The 21,151-nt window shown below is 38.2% G+C and overlaps 1 protein-coding gene across 1 annotated transcript in view; it reads right to left on the bottom strand.

Moving 5' to 3' along the window:
- Window positions 1-21,151, bottom strand: part of LOC150075770 (prolow-density lipoprotein receptor-related protein 1-like) — a 308,354-nt gene that overhangs the window by 68,871 nt on the left and 218,332 nt on the right. Inside the window, exon 21 of the mRNA XM_090387878.1 lies at window positions 12,118-12,316. Coding sequence (XP_090244004.1) covers window positions 12,118-12,316 — 199 coding nt within the window. The remainder of the gene's footprint in view (window positions 1-12,117; window positions 12,317-21,151) is intronic.

The raw sequence follows: 21,151 nt of genomic DNA on the forward strand, positions 1-21,151 counted from the left end.
CACCACTGTCAGTGTAGTACCACAGAGTTGATACGTTGCTCTGGGGTTACTGTTTCCCATATGTAGTACTTTACATTTGTCAATGTTAAACTTCATTTGCCACCTCTCAGCCCATCTGTTCAACCTTTCCAGATCCTGTTGCAGCAGCATAGCGTCAGTGGTGTCCTTAACAACCCTGCCAACCTTTGTATCATCTGCAAACTTGGACATTAAACTTGATATCCCATCATCAATATCATTCATAAACACTGAAAACAACAACGGACCCAACACTGAACCCTGAGGAACTCCACTAATAACATTAGTCCACGTTGAGCAGTGTCCATTGATTACCACACTCTCTGTCTTCTGCCACACTTTGTTGGGTTAAAGCATAGCTGCCATTTTCTGACCATTCCTGAAGTCTATCTAGGTCTCTCTGAAGAAGCTCAGCTTGACAGTGATCATTAACTACTCTACCAATTTTAACATCTGCAAATTTAGACATCATGCCCTTCGTCAATGTCGTTATGAAAGTTGAAAACAACAGTGGTCCTAATACTGATCCATGGGGAACCCCACTTCTTACATCAACCCAATCTGAGGAATAGCCATTTATCACAACCCTCTGCCTCCTGCCCTGAAGCAATCCTTCTATCCATCTAAGGATTTTCCCAATGATTCCAACCTGTTTCAGCTTATAAAGCAACCGCTCATGTGGGACTGAGTTAAAAGCTTTGCTGAAATATAAATAAACAATGTTGAAATTATTCCCTAAATCCAGCTCATGAGTGACCCTTTCAAAATAGAGAACCAGATTGGTTAAACATGATTTTTCCTTTACTAAACCATGCTGAGTATCCTTGAGAATTTCAATTCGATCCAAATGATCCTGAATTCCACCCTTGATCATTGCCTCCATGATTTTCCCTACTACTGAATTCAGACTTGACAGGTCGATAATTTCCAACTTCACTTTTAGAGCCACCCTTATGTATGGGAGATACATTTGCACTTTTCCAATCCAAGGGAATCTCCCCAGAGTCTAGTGATGCTCGCATAATTAGCCTCAATGCACTCGCTTGCCACCTCCCTTAAGATTATAGGGTATATTCCATCAACTCCAGGAGCCTTACTGGTCTGTAGGCTCGAAAGTTTTTTCATTAAATAATCTTGTGAAATTTCAATATCATTAATTACATATTTTTCAACTTCGCTCCCACAATTTCCCACTGCCACAAAAGGTTTTTCATTTGTAAATATCGATGCAAAATAACTGTTGAGTTCATCTGCAACGGCAGCTGGTGTATTTAATACTATCCCCTTTCCCTTACGTAAAGGTCTGATCTGGTTTGTCCTGCTCTTCTTGGCATTTATATATGTGAAGAATTCTTTATCCCCCCCCCCTGCTCTGTTTGCTAGTGATTTCTCATAAACTGCCTTTGCCTGTCGAACCTTTTCTGTGGCTCCATTACACATCACCTTGTAGCTGTTATAGGCTTCAGTACTTTTTATTGCTCTGTAACCTTTCCATGCCACCTTTTTCTGCTCAAGTAATGTGGCAACTTCACTATTCATCCAACTTGGAACCCTCCTTGTGGAGTATTTTTTTTAATGGTATATACGCATTCAAGATATCTGTGATTAATGTTTTAAAAGGGTACCACAGTTGAAATGTATTCATTTTCTGCACGATATCTACCCAGTTAATAGAGGCTATGTAGTACCTTAAGGCATCGTAATTTCCTTTCTGAAATTAAAACCCATTCCTTTGCCTTTTACTTCTGCTACCTCTCTTGTCATCATCCACCGTAGAACTCCGTGATCACTTCCTGCTACTGGTTCCTCTACTGACAGCCCTGTTATGTCATCTGATTCATGTGTGATGATGAGGTCTAGGATATTCTTTTCTCTAGTACTTTCCCTGACATGTTAATGCAAATAACTGTCATCTAGTTGATTTAAAAATTTTGTTCCCAATGTCGAGTTTCCTTCCCATTCACTCCAATCAATTAGAGGCAAATTGAAATCACCCATAATAAGGCATTGATGCTTACTTGCCCATTCCATTTGCATGTAGAGGCTTTTGTCATAATCTTCACAATCACCTGGTCTGTAGATTAATCCTACTCGCATTATACCTTTTTTCCAACTATCTCACACCATACAGACTCTATACTAGCATGTGAAATGTCTGAATCCGGGAAAGCTATCGTCGCACTCAGGCTGCTTCTGATAAGACGCATTACCCCACCACCCCTTCTATCTACCCTATCCTTCCTAAATACATTATACAAGCTGTACTTAAAGTCATCACCCCCAATTTCCGGGTGGCACAACGTCTCTGTAAGCCCTATTATGTCTGCACTACTTGTTTTAACCAGCAGTTCGAATTCGCTCATTTTATTGATGACACTTCTAACATTACTGTATAAACAATTAAGATTTACTGTTCTTGTATATTTAACAACCCTAACACAACCCTTGAAGTTTTTTAGGCTCTCTTCCCTAATATCAGCTACCCGCTCACGTGAAACGTTTCTGCCCCCAGAACATCTAGATAGTACGTCCAGTTGGGGTAACAGATAAGAACTCTTAAGGTATGTGCAAGAGTTACTTTGACCAATATTATCAGATAAACGCGTGTCAGTATTACCCACATCCCCCCTAACTAGCAGTTTCCCTGAACCTTTAAGGTATCCTCAATAATACTGGCAAAAACTTTTGCACTACCTTTGTTTAAGTATATCCCGTCTTTACAAAACAAATTCCTTCTACCTACACGTGTGGGCCATGCTGATAGAAATTTCCCTCCTAAAGCCTTGCAGATTCCTTCAAGTCTTAAGTTAATCCACAAGGCTCTTAACATATAATCCCTCATATCATGCTGGGCAGAATTGCAGACACATAGACATTATAGCCTAGCTCGCAACATTTCCTCAGCATGGTCCTGTATTTTTCCAACAAATCGTCAGATCGTGTACGTTTAATATCATTAGTTCCCATTTAATATCATTGGTTGGGTTGATGTCCCAGGTGCTGCAGCTGGCTAGACCACCTTTTGAACATTATTATTCACAGACCAGTTCTGAATGACCCTTGCTGTATGATATGGAGCATTGTTGTGCTAATACTGACAGGGCCCGGGTCCCATAGCATAGATCATAATTATGCACTACAACTGGTGGACCAAGTTTCTGACCATGCACTCTCTAGATTATGGTCCATTCCCTCAACATGACTTGTTGAGGGAGCCTCCATCTTGCAGTGGAGTGACAATGGCTGCAGATTTATTTTTTATTTTTATATGACCAAGAGTATTCAAGACAACCCTCTACAAATATATTTTTGTACTGTGCCAAAAATCCACAGACATGCAGGCCAGCTCAAAGTGAGAAAACATTAGAGTAGTGCTGTTCCTTTCATGGATCCTAGAACAATGGCAAAAAGTGCAGTGAGGTGATGAATCTCACTACACACTTATTCCGATGGGCACATCTAGATATGAAGATTGTCCAGAGAGTGCATGGTCAGAAACTTGGTCCACCAGTTGCAGTGCATAATTATGATCTATGCTATGGGACCCGGGCCCTGTCAGTATTAGTACAACAATGCTCCACATCATATAGCAAGGGTCATTCAGAACTGGTCTGTGAATAATAATGTTGAAAAGGTGGTCTAGCCAGCTGCAGCACCTGGGACATGAACCCAACCAAACACCCATGGAATAGACTATAGTGCTGGATTAGACTGCAGCCAAAACAGCCTTCCTCAAACTGGTTCTGGCTTTTCAGGAGGCATGTAGGTGAACTGTGACCTACACTTACTAGAAGCTTGTAGAAATCAATTATACTATACTTGTAAAAATACATGTTCAACTCATCTGCAATTCAGACTAGATTGTTTACAATTTTTCTATTTCAAATCTGGAGAGAGACATTTACTATCTTCTTTTTTGATACACATGAGATTTAGGCCTAAATGGAGGTAAGATAAACTAATTAGACATGTGACAGAGAAGAAAAATGCATGGGATACATATATATATATTTTTTTTTTGATTTGGTAGTTGTTGGCGCATCGGCTTCTGTAGCCATATTGCACCTCCCAAGGTTTTTGCAGTACTTTGATCCAAGCCCGAGGCGGGAATCGAACCCGCGACCTTTGGGTTGCCGGGCAGGTACTTTACCCACTCGGCTAGCCCAGTCAGCTGGGATACATATAAAATAACAGGTGACACAGAAGCCTATGATAGACATAAGCTGGTCTGTAACTAAGTCACAAAGAAGGTTAGGCAGGTGAAGGCAGATTACGAGAAATCTTTGGCAAAGGATGCAAAGAAAAACAGCAAAGAGTTCTTTACTTATGTAAACTCTAGAAGGAAGGGGATGAATCAGATTGGCCCACTTGATATCGGTTCAACTGTTGATGATCCTGCTCAGGTAGCTAACAAACTAAATGAATATTTTGCATCTACATTCACACATGAGGAGTTATTCCGGGAGGGGAATGCCAGGTGTATTAAACTCTGGCAATAAGCTAGATAATCTTGTAATAACTCAGAGTAAAGTGGAGAAGAAATTGTTGAAGATAAATATAAGAAAGGCACATGGGGTGGATGGAATCTATCCAGTTATATTAAAGGAGGCAGCAAAGGAAGTAAGCAAACCCTTAGCCATAATTATGAGAGCTTCTTTGGACTCAGGGGAGGTACCCATGGACTGGAGATGTGCAAATGTAGCCCCAATTCACAAAGGAGGATCAAAGGGCAAAACAGGTAATTACAGCTGACAGTTACAGGCTCCGCAAAAACGATAAGTGTTTGCCTTTTATTTACATGATTGTTGTTTTATATTGTACTTAATACGTAGTCATATAGTTATAGTTACGCTGGTTATTTTTTATTTTAATTTAGATAAAGAGTTTTTGTGGATTTTACTTACGATAGGTAAAACCGTTATTTTTGTTCGATTTTTGTAGCCATTGTTTTTGTATATAGGGAATTCAAAGTTTTTGTAGGGAATTCAAATTTTTTAATTGAGGTAGCTCTAACGCATAATTATATAGTAATACGCTTCACTGTTTCTATTCAAATACTACTGACATTTAATTTATTGATTTTATTAATTTAAACTACCATGCCCCGAACTAGAGCAGCAAAGCAACGGGCACAAAGTGGCAGGAGTGTTGTGACTCGGGGGAGAACTGAGGGGGGCGATTCTCCAACGCGTCACAGCCTAAAAAAATGTGCAACTTGTGAAATGTTTGCCGAACTCTCTGGAACGGAATATGATATTGCCATGGGGGATGTCTTTGTGTGTGCGCGATGTAAGGAGTGTAAGGAAATCAGGCGACAACTCAGCGTTGTTATGGGCCTATATGAGAGTTTGAAGGACAGGGTGGATGCCCTCGAAGGAAATAAATTGAGGGGCCCATCAAGCTCTCAGCTGCCCACATCAACGCCAGAGCTTGCACTTGGTCAACACGCAACACAGAGGCAACCCCCAAGGCAGAATGCGCTGGTCCCGAAGGAACTAGTAGTTGTTGGTGACTCTATTGTCAGGGAAACGGGGAACATGCTATGTAAAAAGGATAGGTGGAACAGGACCAGGGTATGTCTGCCAGGGGCAAAGGTTGATGACGTTGTAGAGCGGATATCATCTTTCAAGGGCACAAAAGGTGATATAGCTGTACACGTTGGCACTAATGATATTAAGAGTAGGAGACCGGCAGAATTACTCAACAAGTACAGGTCACTGTTGAAAAAAAGCCGAGAATTAGGGTTGAATTTGAAAGTGTCTGCAATTCTGCCCAGACACGATAGGAGGGAGTATATGATGAGAGCCTTGTCGATCAATTCGGCCCTGGAAAGATTGTGCAAGGCTCAAGGGGTAGAATTTTTTTCAGCCTGGACTGTACTTGTTAACAGGAGAGATTGCTTCTACAGGGATGGGATACACTTAAATAGAAAGGGTGCAAGAATATTTGCTGATGCTATCGAGGCAGTGTTAGGTGGGTCGGAAAACTGCTAGCTTGGGGGGATACAAAGACTAATAGTTTAACAGGTAATTGGACTCTATTTGCAGATGACACGAAGGTTGGCAGGGTTGTTAATGACAGTAATGGCAGTGTGCTACTGCAACAGGATCTAGATAATTTGGGCAGATGGGCTAAGAAGTGGCAACTGAAATTTAACCTTGACAAATGCAAAGTACTGCATATGGGTAGAAGTAACCCCAGAGAAATGTACCAACTGTGTGGTACTACACTTAAGGTGGTAGAAAATGAAAAAGACCTGGGAGTAATTGTGCAGTCAGATATGAAGTTTTCTGAGCAATGTAGACAGGCTGCTAGGGCAGGTCATGGGGTTTTGTCAATGATATATAGGAATTTTGCTAGCAGGGAAAAGGAGGTGATTGTCCCTCTATATAAGGCAATGGTCAGGCCACGCCTTGAGTACTGCGTACAGGTCTGGAGGCCTCATTTTAGGAAGGATGTAGATTTGCTTGAGCGTGTACAGAGAAGAGCAACACGATTGGTGAGGGGAATGAAGGGATCCTCTTACCAAGAGAGGCTTAAGTTCTGCAAATTGCAGTGGCTGGAGACTAGGCACCTGCGCGGTGATCTGATTGAGGTCTATAAGGCCTTGAATGGGTTGAGCACGCTGAATTCTGATGGGATCCTCCCACTTGTTCAGAATACGAACCTACGGGGACATAAGTTCAAATTAAGAAAGGATAGATGTAGAATAGATGTGCGGAAATTTGCCTTTAGCCAGCGGGTGGTTAATTGCTGGAACAAACTTCCATCTGTCGTTGTGGAAGTTGATAGGTTAAATAAATTTAAGGAGGAACTGGACAGGCAATTGGAGGGTATGGTGTGATTTTTTTTTTTTTTTTGGCTGATGCTGCATAAGCTCCTACACTTGCTTTCTTGCATCAAGTGCCACTACTACTACTACTACTACAGACCTGTTAGTTTAACTTCTGTTCCAGAAAAATTAATGGAGGCACTGGGTAAAGAAGCATTGCAGGATCATCTAGACAAGACTTCAGTTATAGCTTGGACACAGCATGATTTTGTTAAGGGAACGTCTTGCCTGAAAAATCTGATTGGATACTATGATGTGGTCACATAGGAACTGGATGCAGGGAATAACTTTGATATCATATATTTGGATCTTAGAAAGGCTTTTGATACTGTTGCACATGGAAGACTGCTGAACAAATTGGAGTAGTGTGGCACTGGAGGCAAATTACTGCTATGGATAAAAGGATGGTTGAGTGGGAGAAGACAGAGAATGGTAATCAATGGACACTACTCACATTGGACTAATGTTATTAGTGGAGTCCCTCAGGGTTCAGTGTTGGGTCCATTGTTGTTTTCTGTATTTATAAAAATGATATTGATGATGGTATATCAAGCTTAATGTCCAAGTTTGCAGACAATACGAAGGTTGGCAGGATTATTAAGGACAGTAATGACAGTACGCTGCTGCAACAAGATCTAGAAAAGTTGAGCAGACGGGCTGAGAGGTGGCAAATGAAGTTTAACATTGACAAATGTAAAGTACTACATATGGGAAGCAGTAACCCCAGAGTAACATATCAACACTGTGGTACTACACTGACAGTGGTAGAGAACGAAAAGGACCTGGGGGTAATTGTGCAGGCAGATATGAAGTTTTCTGAGCAGTGCAGACGGTCTGCAAGAGTAGCTCATGGTGTCTTGTCAATGATATACAGGAATTTTTCTAGCAGGGATAAGGAGTTGATTACCCCCCTCCTTGTATAAGGCAATGGTCAGGCCACACCTTGAGTACTATATACAGTTCTGGAGGCCTCATTTTAAGAAGGATGTAGAGGCCGTTGGAACGAGTACAGAGAAGGGCAGAAAGATTAGTGAATGGAACAAAGGGTTTCGCTTACGAAGAAAGGCTTAAGTTTTGCAAATTACAGTGTCTGGAGACTAGGCACCTGCGAGGTGATCTGACTGAGGTGTATAAAGCCTTGAATGGTTTGAGCATGCTCAATGTGGATAGGATTCTTCCTCTTGCTCAGAATAATCACTTGAGAGGGCAGAAATTCAAATTGAGGAAAGACAGATATGTGAAAGTTTGCTTTTAGCTAGCGGGTAGTTAGTTGGTGGTAAACTTCCATCCCTTGTTGTGGAAGTTGATAACGTAAATAAATTTTAAGGATGAGCTGGACAGGTATTTGGAATGAACTGAAGGGTAAAATAGGAGCATTTTTTTTTTCATTTCTGTTTGTTTTTTTTTTGGCTGATGCTGCATAAGCTTGCTTTCTTGCATCATATGCCTCTACTAATGTTAATATCCTACAATGTAATTTAATATAAACAACTGAACACTAATTAAAGCTATCACAAATGATTAATTTACTCACTGATTATTGCATCTTTTGGTTTTGATGGTTGTTGTTGTTGTTGTTTGTTATTTGGTTTTTAGGAGTATTAGCAACTAAGGCCATATTGCTCCGGGATATGCTGTGGTCATTCCCTGACCTTCCCGCATCCTCCGTATTTGGTGGTGACGGGCTCAAACCCCGGTCTAATCAAGAAGCGTGTGCTTCGCACTGCTGCTCCTTCCCACCTGGCTACGGAGACGCCTGACTTTGATGGCTGTGAGAAAATTTAGTGTAACATTGCTTCTCTTTAAGCTAATTATCTAATTTAAACACTCATCAGACATGTAATTAGCAGAAAAAAAATTAACACAAATATAAATCAGAAAAAAGTTAAAAAAACATCAGTAATAATTTATTGAAAGTTCACCATTTTAAATGCAAGTATCCTCCAAATCAGGTTATTACCCCTGCTAATTCCCCTTGAATGAGGAGCTCAGAAAAATTTGACCATTGTATTCTTCACCTGTTTTGGGTATATATAATGCATTTTTTTTGGATTATTATGATTCCCGAGCTTATTTTATTTTTATTATTATTACAGTCAGTCCTCGTATAGCATGATAGTTGTGTTCCTAGAAACCCTCATGCAATATAAACAAGAGGCCCTATGGGAAATAGAGGGTTAGGTGCCGACCACCCAAGATTGAACACACATTTTTAACCAAAACATTACCAAACACAATAAATAATCGTAATAAAATACGTAAGTATTTTATTATGACTATTACGTAATAAAATATTGCTAATGCTTTTGCTTCTATCGTAAGCAAACTTGTTTTTTTGTTTGATTTTCTATCCAAACAGATGACAGCCGTTCCATCTCTTCCAATTCTTTGTGTCTTAATCTAATGGTTTTTAATTACACTTTGAGTTGTTCCTGCTATGAAAGTTATTTTTATTTTCTCCGCATTCTTTCTAATTCTTGGCGTTGCCTCATTTAGGTCTGTAGCACATGCAATATCACATGGTCTTTCATTTTGCTCAAAGCGTTTCACAATTTCATATTTTTCTCTATCGACAAAGGCAGCCTGGCCGGTGTGAGCCCGCTTCTGTCTTTATCAACAAAGGCGGGAAACTCCGGTGGGCCGGAGGCCTGTGTGATTTTGGCCATAAACCATAGTATGAGGCCACTATAAATTTTCCCGGGTAAGAATTTTTGACCCAGTCCACTTCTGTTTGTCGATATTGCTTTTCTTTTTCTCTCTGAATCTGCAGAGATTCAGAGAGAAAGATTCATGAGGACAAAGATTCATGTGGACTGCAGTGTCTTCACCAGGATGCTTCTTTTTCACACCTTTTAAGTATTTCACTCATTTTTAGGGAATAAAGCACAATTACAAAACGAGGAGGCACGCTTGATACACATAAACAAAGCAGCGCGCTTGTAGCAACTGAATAAACAACACTGTAAAGGCAGAGATACACTATTAACACTTCATATTTTACTAAAGCACATTTCTAGGGATTACTACCATAAAACAATAAAAACAATTTCCAGTTGCATTTCTGCTAGTGGAATCTGTTAACTGGTAGTAAACTCGATCTAATTGCATTTGCGATTATACCGATAGCTGGAATTGTGTTGGTTTTTACATTATTATGGTGAAATGTGTTTCCCCTTCACTGATATAAAAAACAAATACATTTTCAGAATCTTCTCTTCATTCCTATCATGTTGCGTTCGGTTGGGGTGATTCTGCGTTCGACTGCCTTTTCTTGTAAACACAAAGGCGAATCATGCATAAGCGAATTCGGTTTGTGTTATATAAGATATCGTTACCCTATTTATAAATCGTGTATGATCGAATTCGGGTAGTGTAAACATGTGTTATATGAGGACTGACTGTATTTTAAATCTTCACTTCTCTTTGGCCAAAAAACTCCATAGAAAAATTTGGAAACATTGCTTCTCTGAATTACTATTAAGCCATATAATGCAAGGAAGCTATAGGCTTTTGCTGTTTAGTCAAAAAAAAAAAAAAAAAAAAATGAAAAATAAAATAACAAAATACAAATAATAAAAAATAACCATATAAAAGATAAACAACCTATGTGCTTCCTTTCTCACACATGTAATTATCATTCCCAAGCTGTCAAGCCTGAACCACCCATGGAGGCAATTTAATCCAGTAATTAACGATGCATGGCTAAAAGAAAATTTTTTGTTTAACACTTATTTACACAACACATGCTTTCTGATCCAAATGAACAAACTAAATGTAATTATTTCATCACCAAACATATGAATACAATTCTAAGAAAGTGATGAATACAAGTGAGTTTACAAAAACAAAGAAACAAGCAAAACATATTTCTGAATTTTTCACACAAGGTGCATTTTGCCATGCAGGATCAGATTTTATCCTATACTGATTTAATTTCATATGCTTAAAAAAATCTTTTTTTTTTTTTTTTTTTTTTTTTTGTTAAAACAAGGGGGGGGGGAGTCATAAAAGTACATAACAAAATTCATGGAATGGGACAAAAAAAAATCGTCAGCTCCCCCCCCCCTTTTTACAAAACTGCATTTTAAAGATACTGTCCCTCTACATTGACACATTTTTGCACTGTCATGGCAAGACATGAATGCTAGAGGCAGAAATTAGGGTAGGCTGGCTATACTGCGATTCGGAGCTCTACACTTCAGTTCACCTCTCTTGAATTTCTACTCTACTAGGCACTGTTTCATTGGTCCAAATAAATGATAACCGCTGTAAGCTGAACCCTGAATGTAATTTCCCAGTCCAAGCCTGCTAATGTCATCATGCGGTAGAACAATTCTCTTCGGCAGTCCTCCCCCTCTGCAAAGACACCTGTAATGATCTTGCTGGCCAGCCTTGATTTTTTTTGGTTGTGGAATCATTTATGACACCATTACAGACTGCAGCATTGTATCCATATCTTGCAGTAGCTATTTACTGGGGAAATATATTTTGCTAAAGTTCAAATTTTTGAGAGAAATAGCAAAATGTTGTGACTTTTTTATTGAACATATGCATCTTTGGGATGCACTGTGTACACGCTTTCCTGAACAATAAGTATCCATGCACAATTGCCTAATTATCTACACTTCTAACAGTTATGAACAATTTTAATGCAATATCATGCACTGATATTGATATCACGAAGTGGGGATTTCAGAGAGGGAGGGAGGAGAAAAGAGAGAATTATCTTAGATATCGGTCTTTCTCATATTGACTGTATTTAGTCTATTTCTCAAAATTGGCCCTTAAGCAATGAATGCCTATATCTGTGACAGCAGTCAGGCAAACACAAGCATGATGTAGGTTAGTAACTTCTTTGTGGTCTTCAGAAAATTTGTTGCATCAATCATACACACTTGCATAACCTAAAATTGTGCACCCACTGTTCTATTATCAGAGGAAGAGTGTGATGCCACCTGATACACTGCTTCTAATGTGCATATGCAGATGGAATGGCTTGTGTGTCAGATTCTGATACACACATCTTCTATTTAAAATATGTCTATTAAAAAAAAGAGAGTAGGTCCACCTTGACTGGCTCTCATAATAATATAGCTCAGCATCATCTTACATTCTGAAATCAAATTCTTAATGCTTAATTTAAAAATAAAACGGTTCTGTGGAAGTGTTGGTAAAGGAGATAACCAATTATATTTTTGTCTTTCCTGTAAGGTAAAAATATGGAGCTGGGATGAGGAGGAAAATTTAAATACAACAGTATCACTTACTGATTACACCCATCCACAACAATATTCTGTGGTCTGTCTTCTGGATCTAACTTCAATAAAATCTCAGCTTCTGAAGGCAATGTCCCCTGAGTGATGTCCATCTTCAAATGACATATTGAAGGCACTGTAGTATCTGTCCAGTACAAGTCATTATGAATGGTATCATAACAAAGACCTGTTATTGTTCGTTTCCTGGTATCTGTTTAAAAAAAAACACATAAATATATATACTGTGATTAAAAGCACCATAGTACTACAAAGAGAAGCATATATATAAGAATACTATGAAGTGGGGGGAAGAGAGATTATTATAGATATTATCTTTCTCATATTGATTTTTCTTATTATTATCTTTCTCCCTTCTTTTAGCTTTTAAATCCTTCTCTTCTTAGGGCATTTCAATTAAAAGGCATAGGGATCTATATAATTTATTTTTAGTTTATCTGTTGTCTGGATGTTTTTCATATTCTGGTTAAAATTGGACCAACTATTACCGTTTAGCTCTTGCAACTTCTAAATTTAAATGCTGCATAATCATCTGCTTTTTTATCTCAATGGGAAAGTTGTTTGCTTTCCCTTGTCATCGGTTCAGTCCAAAAAATGTATCAATACAACAAACCTCTGAAACAGATGCAAACAGATTTTATTTAAAGAAATAAAATGTGATGTTCACTCTTTGGCATGTATGTTTAGCCGAACAAGGACAGTTATGCTGTGTCTCCTCATGTCCACAGTCATTGTTTTTGTTTTCTTCATTCTCTTTTACATTCACTTCAGATGTATACACAGTGATGTTTTAAGACTAAACTAAGGATGGGGAGGAACATCTTCACAAATGGGAGAGGGAGGGGGGAGCAGCTGATAAAGCAAAATTTAAATTTAGAAATCACAAAATCTAAATGGCAATACTTTGTCCAAGTTTAACACCAGAGTTTGAATTTAGTGTTAAAACTTTCACTTTTGGTATTTATTTAATCAAATAACTGACGTCTCATATGGAAGTGGACTTATGGAAAAAGTGTACTTCATTGCATCATTTAGCCATTATAATACCAGTATCTCTTTCTGTTATCCTCATTACAATTATACCTCATGAACGAAAGTATCTGAAATGAATTTTCACGAGTATTTAATTCATAATCATGATAATAAAACTGAATTTTGAAAGTTTTATATAACTATAGGACGAATCATTAGCGTTATCCCTAAATTGGTAATTATAGATAACCCCGGTATAACACGGTAGTTAAGTTCCTATAAAATCTCACGTTGTACAAAACCGTGTTATACGGGACTGAGAACCAGTACAAAAAGGGGGGTTATATTCTAAAAGCTAACAAAAATACATAATTTTTTTTATAACTATCGGAAACTTAATTTTTATTAAAAATAGTAATAACTGAACAAACATCTTACAAACTGCAATACATATATGTCAGATTATGTACATTCATTTAATTTTCTTTCTCTCCGTTGCAAGATTTTTCGCCTTCTGAACTTTCTTCTGCAGCATCTACATTTTGTGTATCTTCTGCTTTCCTTAAAAAATCAGTATTCTGGGATTGTTTGCTTTTGCTTGATAGATCTTTATAAATTTCATGGTATGGAGCTAAGCATTTTTGAAGCTCCCTTTTGAACTTTGTGTTCCTTCCAGTCAAAGGATTTGCATTCAAAAAAATTAAGATTCTAATTGCTCGGCTAAGTTTATACCTTCCCATAATTTGGAACTTCAAATTTATCTGTGCTATCATCCTCTGAATTGATATGGTTTACTTCTGATGCCATTTCCACCAAATCAGCTTTGTCAGCTTCTTTTTCTACCAGTAATTCTTGAATGTCTTCAGTAGTATAAATAAAACCTTCCCCGCCAACCGACTTAGCAAGTTCTACTATTGCACCGATTCTGTTTTCAGCTGGTTCAACTATATTTCCTGAATGAACTGACTCTGCCCATACATTTTTCCCAACACACAAGTGTTGCTGGTTTTACTTCTTCGAGCGATAAAGCTATGATTCTGATACAGTCCACAACTGAAAATTTTTCCATGCCTCCATCGCTTCAATAGATTCGGAATCAATTTTTTCCAAAATCCACTGTAACAATTTTCTGATGTAATGAGTTTTAAAGGTAGATATAATGCCTTGATCTAATGGCTGATAAAGTTGTATTATGTGGTAGAAACATGACTTCAACATTTTGGAGGACTTAAATCTTTTGGACGGGCTGGTACTTTATCTAATAGTAATGAAACTTTAAAATCTAGATTTTTCTGCTTTAAATGGACTTAATTCTATTAGGAGACTCCATTTTCAAGGAACTTGGAAATAATTTTTGTAGTTTTCCACAGCTGGCACAAAACAACTTAGAAATCATTTAAATAAATTGGCAGTTACCTAAATTATGCCTAATTTAGAGCTGAAATTTCATTCGCAACAAATAAATTATTCCAATACAGTTCTTAAGAACAAAGTTTAGTAATACATACCCAGAAAAATTTATAAATGATCAAAAAAAAAAAAAAAAAAAACCAAAATAACCTTAAGTCACGAATTTCAAGCTTCGAAGTCACAATTTATGGTCTCAAACAAGCACAAGTTTAATAGCACAGAATATAACACAGGGTTTTCCCAATAACTGTTTTATTTATTTATTTTTTTTTCCCCCCCTTTTGCATAATGCCTAGCAAGTTAACAGTGGGGATTTAAAAAAAAAAAAAAAAAAAAGGATGGAAATGTTGAAAAATTACATCTAACATAGCAGCGTTTTTTCTCTAACTGTGTTAGACGAAACCAAGTTATATAATTTATCAATCGTGTTAGAGCAAAATCGTGTTGTAGAAGTATGTGCTATATCGGAGGGGGGGGGGGGAGTTGCCTGTATTTTTCTAATCTTTGTCTAAAATAGGTAAATTGATAACTTGCATTCCACAGGAAATGTTGCATGCAACACCTGATGGTGTTGCAATTTCCAAATTTATATTAGCAAAGGCACATGATACAAGAAAGCAAGCTTATATAGCATCAGCCAAAAAAAAAAAAAAACCCAATTCTCATTTCACCCATCCACTCACTCCAAATGTTTGTCTAGTTCTGCCTTGAATCTATTTAAGCTATCAACTTCTACAATGATAGATGGAAGTTTGCAGAAGTTGATAGCCTAAACAGATTCAAGAAGTTGACAGCCTAAATAGATTCATTAAATATTATTCATATATGAAAAAAAATATTTATTTGCATTAGATATACACAGTATAATTTTAAAGTAAACTTTGGGTGCAAACTAACTCACATTTAACTATTAATCCATAGCAGTTACTTTTACTTTGGTGTATTTCATATATGAAATTGAATTTAGGAAAAAAAAAAAAAAAAATTTACTCTTCTTTAATTATTGGTTTGCCTTTCAAAAATATATCATTAATTCTTTTGTTAAAGAAGTTTGGCCATAAAAAAATATAAAAGGAAAGTTTTCACAAAGCCAATTCTTGCATAAAATTAGTGGTCTGCATAGATGTTGTCGTTTCCAAAATTTTAAGATATTTCTGGTTGTACTTTTAGAGCTAATTCTAAAAATGCAAACAGTTACCTTTTTTACAAACACTAAGAAATGTTTGATTAGATACACATTATTTCCTTTGTGACTGACAAGTACAGACAAGCTCAGATATATTTAGGCATGTCAAGACCTGAAAGTAGCTACATAAAATCAGTGTTTCTTCCATATTCAGTTGTTTTCTGGTGCAGTAGTGCTAACTAGTATCTGCTTCTAACATGATTTCATATTCTGTCTTTGACAATGGTAGCTATGTTATGGATACAACATCATTTGTGAAAAAAGTATATGCTTCATATACTGGAATTAAATTAGGCCACCAAGATAAAAAAAAAAACCCCAAAATATGTGCCAGACATGTGGAGAGAATTATATTAAAGCACAGTCCAGCAATTAATTTATATTATATTAACAGCAATTAATTTATATTATATTAACAGCAATTATATATTATCACTGAAGCAAAGCTTCAAAAGAGTTTTCCTTCATAGTAGAAACAAGTACACGTGGACAAAAATCATGGGATACCTACCTAGTAACAGGAAGACCCGCCTTTCACCTGGATAAGGGCAGTCACGTGACAAGGCATCGAGTCCACTAGTTCATGAAAGCATTCCACAGGTATTTCCATTCATGCTTGTTGCACCACAGTCCATAATTCCGTCATATTCCTGAGCGAAGGATCCAAAGCTCAAACAGACCATTCCATAGCTTCCTAAACATGCACCACAGGGTTCATGTCTGGTGAACAGGGAGCCATTCCATGGTGGTAAATACTGCGGAATGCTCTTCAAACCATGTTATAGCAACCATGGCTCTAGAAGAAGGTGCATTGTCCTGCTGGAAGAGTCCATTGCCCTGTGGGTGCACGACTACGAAGGGTTATTGTTGTTATTTGGTTTTTAGGAGCATTAGCAACTAAGGCCATATTGCTCCGAGGATATGCGGTGGTCATTCCCTGACCTTTCTGCATCTTCCGTATTTGGTGGTCATGAGCTCGAACCCCGGTCTAATCAAGAAGCGTGTGCTACACACTGCTGCTCCTGCCCACCTGGCTACGGAGGTGCCACTACGAAGGGATGTAGATGGTCTGCAAGGATGGACGCGTAACCTGGATCATTCAGAGATGCATCTAGATGTACCAGCCAGAGGTCCCAATGTGTGCCAGGTGAACATGCCCCAGATCGTTACTGACTGTCCACCTGCCTAAACAGCTCCTTGTTGATATGATGGGTGAATAGCTTTGTCCGGTTTCCGCCAGATACGCACATTCCTGTTCGCTCTAAATAACAGAAAAACAGGACTCATCAGACTAGGAGACCCAATTATGATCTTGGACAGTGGGTGATCTTCCTTATTGACATGATGGGTGCATAGCTTTGTGCGGTTTCCACCATATACGCACATTCCCGTTCGCTCGAAATAACAGAAAAACGGGATTCACTGGACCAGGAGACCCAATTATGATCTTGGACAGTGGATCATCTTCAATCATCCAAGGTCCAGTGCCAACGTTCTTTTGCCCAGTTGAGGGGTAGAGTCCTGTGTTGTGGTGATAGCAATAATGGGACTCTAATAGGTCAACAGCTCCCATAACCTATTGCAGCTAATGATCGCCTGATGGTCTTGGTGGAGACATTTCTGGCACTTATCTCATTGAGGTTTACGGTGGTTTGTGCCAGTGTCACTCTCTGGTTGGCTGAAACAATGAGAGACAGACGTGAACCACCACCACCTTTCTCCACCCACAGGGCTGTCCATGATGAGATGTTATTCCAGAAATGGTGTAATCCCAATTACACTCTTGATACTGTCGAACAGGGATAGTGCAATTTCACAATAGAGTGACCCATGCATTGGGCACTCACAATCATCCATCTTTCAAAGTCAGTTAACTCATGATATTTATTCATACCGACACTGAATTACCATCTACCTGGATGCAGTGTACCTAATATACCTGCCAAGTGGTGGGTGCATCGACTAGCAAGAGGGGGTGACAGCATCGCGCCCAGGAACCAGATATCCCATAAATTCTGTCCTTTCAGTGTATACATCATTTCCAGTTGGCACACTTATAAGAAAACGATGAAAATGTTAAGCTTCTTGTGAAACAAAAAAAATAATAATAATAAATAAATAAAATATGGTTAGCTAGTGTGTGGAGACTTTAAAGGTTTGCTACTTGGCCAACAACTTGGTTACACAAAAATGCTTTGCTCTCTGTGAGTTAGATGAGCAAGAATGGCTACCAAGACAGTCTCTGACACTAGGTTCAAAGAACATTACAAGCCACTAGTAGATTGAAACAAAGTACTGTTACCTCCTTTGCATACAAAGCTAAGTTTAATAAAACAGTTTGTTCAAGCCCTGAGTAAAGAAGGAAATTGTTCCAAGTATGTTTGCACTAAATTCCCATTGCTTACTTATGAGAATAAAATCAAAGCAGGAATTATATTTGTTGGACCTCAAATCCACAAGATGTTGCTAAACTCTGTTTCTGAAGAATTAATGAAAAACTTTGACTGGCTTACTAAAATAATATACAATTTTTTTGGGAAACCAACACCTAGATAAAGAGAATTGTGAGTGACATGCTGCAGAAATTCAAAAACTAGGCACTGCAATACATGTGTTAAGGTATATCTCTTGAACTCTCAACTCAACTACTTCCAAGAAACTTCAGATAGTTTAAGTGAAGAGAGGGGAAAAGATTCAATCTGGATGTAAAAGGAATGATAAAAAGGTACCAAGGGAAGTGGAATGTTAATATAAATAAGGGCTGACTACAGCTGTATGTTACAAAGAGGAACAGAACTAGTTGTCTGAGAAAGTAAAAAAAAAAAATAATAAAAATAAATAAATAAAAAATTTTAACCTAGTCTAGCGTATAAGAAATACTCTGTGACCACCTCAGGAGAATGTAGCATATGATATTTCTGTATTTTTATTGTTTTCTTTTTTTTTTTTTAATGTAAAAATAACCTATTTGTAAAACTGTGCATGCAATCTTTGATCTGATGTAAGTGAACACAAACACCGGCTAGCATCAGATTTGTTTACATCTGAGGTAAATGTCTCTGCGATATTAATTCATTTAGGAATGTGCAGGTGTTTTGAGTTTTGCGTCAAGTTTCGCTTTTTTCAGTGAAGATCAAACCCAAATGTGAGTGTAAAAATGGGGATGGGGGGGGGATGTGTAAAGTTCAGATGGGGACAGTATTTTAAGAAAATTAATTAAAAAGATACCTTTCCAATAAAAAAAAAAAATTTTTCACATGTGTTCATAAAAGATCGAAAATTAACATGCCATCAAAAAAACTAGAAAATTTTGAATTATTTTTCTTTAACCCAAAAAAGGAATGATGTATGAAAGGCAGTGCACCTGCTAATTTTATGAATTTAGCACGCCAGTCAGAGGGTTAAATTTGTTCAATGTCAGTTAATTAATCACCTAAATATGTCTGCTACCTATCATGTGCTGACTTAAAAATGTTACCACATAACTAAAACATATGCAATTCCAAATGCATATATACGCTGCACATCATTAATAGCTGGACACTCCTCTGTTAATAGTTGGTCATGTCCTACTCAAGCAACACACCAGGCACAACCGTGACTATGCTTGTATGCCTTCGACGATATAATCACACGATTATGAATGGAAGATGCTGTGATCAACAAAATTCGCAAACTTCTGCCATGGCATGATAACAGAGTGTGCAACATAAGCAATTGGTCTGTATGTATATTTCAACAACACCAAAGATCCATAGGTTAATAACTGGTGATGTGATCAACAAATGGAAAAAGACTTGTGCTGAAACCATCACGAACCGATCTGGAGAACCTCAGAAGCTGATGGAACATGACAGAAGAGTCCTGCAACGAATGGTCTACTTGGAATGTAGACTGATGCTGGTTGCAATACACAAGCCCTCACTGAGACAATCGGGACATCAGTACAGTATTCAGGATGCAGCACGATAACTGCCATGGTCGTGCAACTGTCCACAAGCCACTAATCTTTCCAACTAATGCGCAATGTTGCCTAGCTTGGTGTGAGGTCTTCCATTTTTGGAACCAGTGGAAAACCACACTTGGGAGCGACAAATTTTAGCCATAATTATGACAGCTTCCTTGGACTTGGGGGAGGTCCCCATGGACTGGAGATGTGCAAATGTGACCCAAATTCATAAAAGAGAATCAAAATGTGACACGAGTAATTATAGATATGTTAGTTTAACTTCTTTTCCGGGAAAATTAGTGGAGGCATTGGTTAGAGAAGCACTGCAGGATCATCTAGAAAAGACTGCAGTTATAGTTCAGACACAGCATGTATTTGGCAATTTGATTGGATACAACAATATGATCACAAAGGAATGGGATGCAAAAAATAATTTTGATATCATATACTTGGATTTTAGGAAAGTTTTTGATACTGTTGCACAGAGAAGACTCCTGTACACATTGCAGCAGTATGGTATTAAGGGCAAATTGCTGGTGGGGATAAAGGGATGATTGAATGGGAGAAGACAGAAAGTGGTAATCAATGGACACTGCTCTTCATGGACTAATGTTATAAGCGAAGTTCCCTGGGGTTCAGTGTTGGGTCCTTTGTTTTCTGTATTTATTAATGATACTGATGAAGGTATATCAGGCCTAATGTCTAAGTTTTCAGACAATACGAAGGTTGGCAAGGTTGTTAATGACACTATTCACAGTATGCTACTGCAACAGGATCAAGTTGAGCAAAATGGGCTGAGGTGGCAACTGAGTTTAACATCGACAAATTTTTTGATTTGGTAGTTGTTGGCGCATCGGCTTCTGTGGCCATATTGCACCTCCCAAGGTTTTTGCAGTACTTTGATCCAAGCCCGAGGCGGGAATCGAACCCGCGACCTTTGGGTTGCCGGGCAGGTACTTTACCCACTCGGCTAACATCGACAAATGTAAAGTACTGCATATGGGTAGTAACCCCAGAGTAACCTATCAACTGTGTGGTACTACACTCAGGGTGGTAGATTATGAAAAAGACTGGGGTAATTGTGCAGTCAGATATGAAGTTTTCTGAGCAGTGCAGACAGTCTTCAAGAGTAGCTCATAGGGTCTTACCAATGATATACAGGAATTTTTCTAGCAGGGATAAGGAGGTGATTATCCCCTTGTATAAGGCAATGGTCAGGCCACACCTTGAGTACTGCGTACAGCTTTGAATGCCTCATTTTAGGAAAAATGTAGAGCTGCTGGAACGATTACAGAGAAGGGCAATGAGATTAGTGAGTGGAAGACTGGGTTACTGTTACCAAGAAAGGTGATCTGATTGAGGTGTATAAGGCCTTGAATGGTTTAAGCAAGCTTAATGCAGATGGGATTCTTCCTCTTACTCAGATTCCCCAGCTGAGGAGGCATAAATTGAAACTGAGGAAAGACAATTGTAGAATAGATGTGCAGAAATTTGCCTTTAGCTAGTGGGTG

The sequence above is a fragment of the Mastigoproctus giganteus genome, chromosome 13 (genome assembly GCF_048544385.1).
Source record: "Mastigoproctus giganteus isolate SK-2022 chromosome 13, ASM4854438v1, whole genome shotgun sequence".
Lineage (NCBI taxonomy): Eukaryota > Metazoa > Arthropoda > Arachnida > Uropygi > Thelyphonidae > Mastigoproctus > Mastigoproctus giganteus.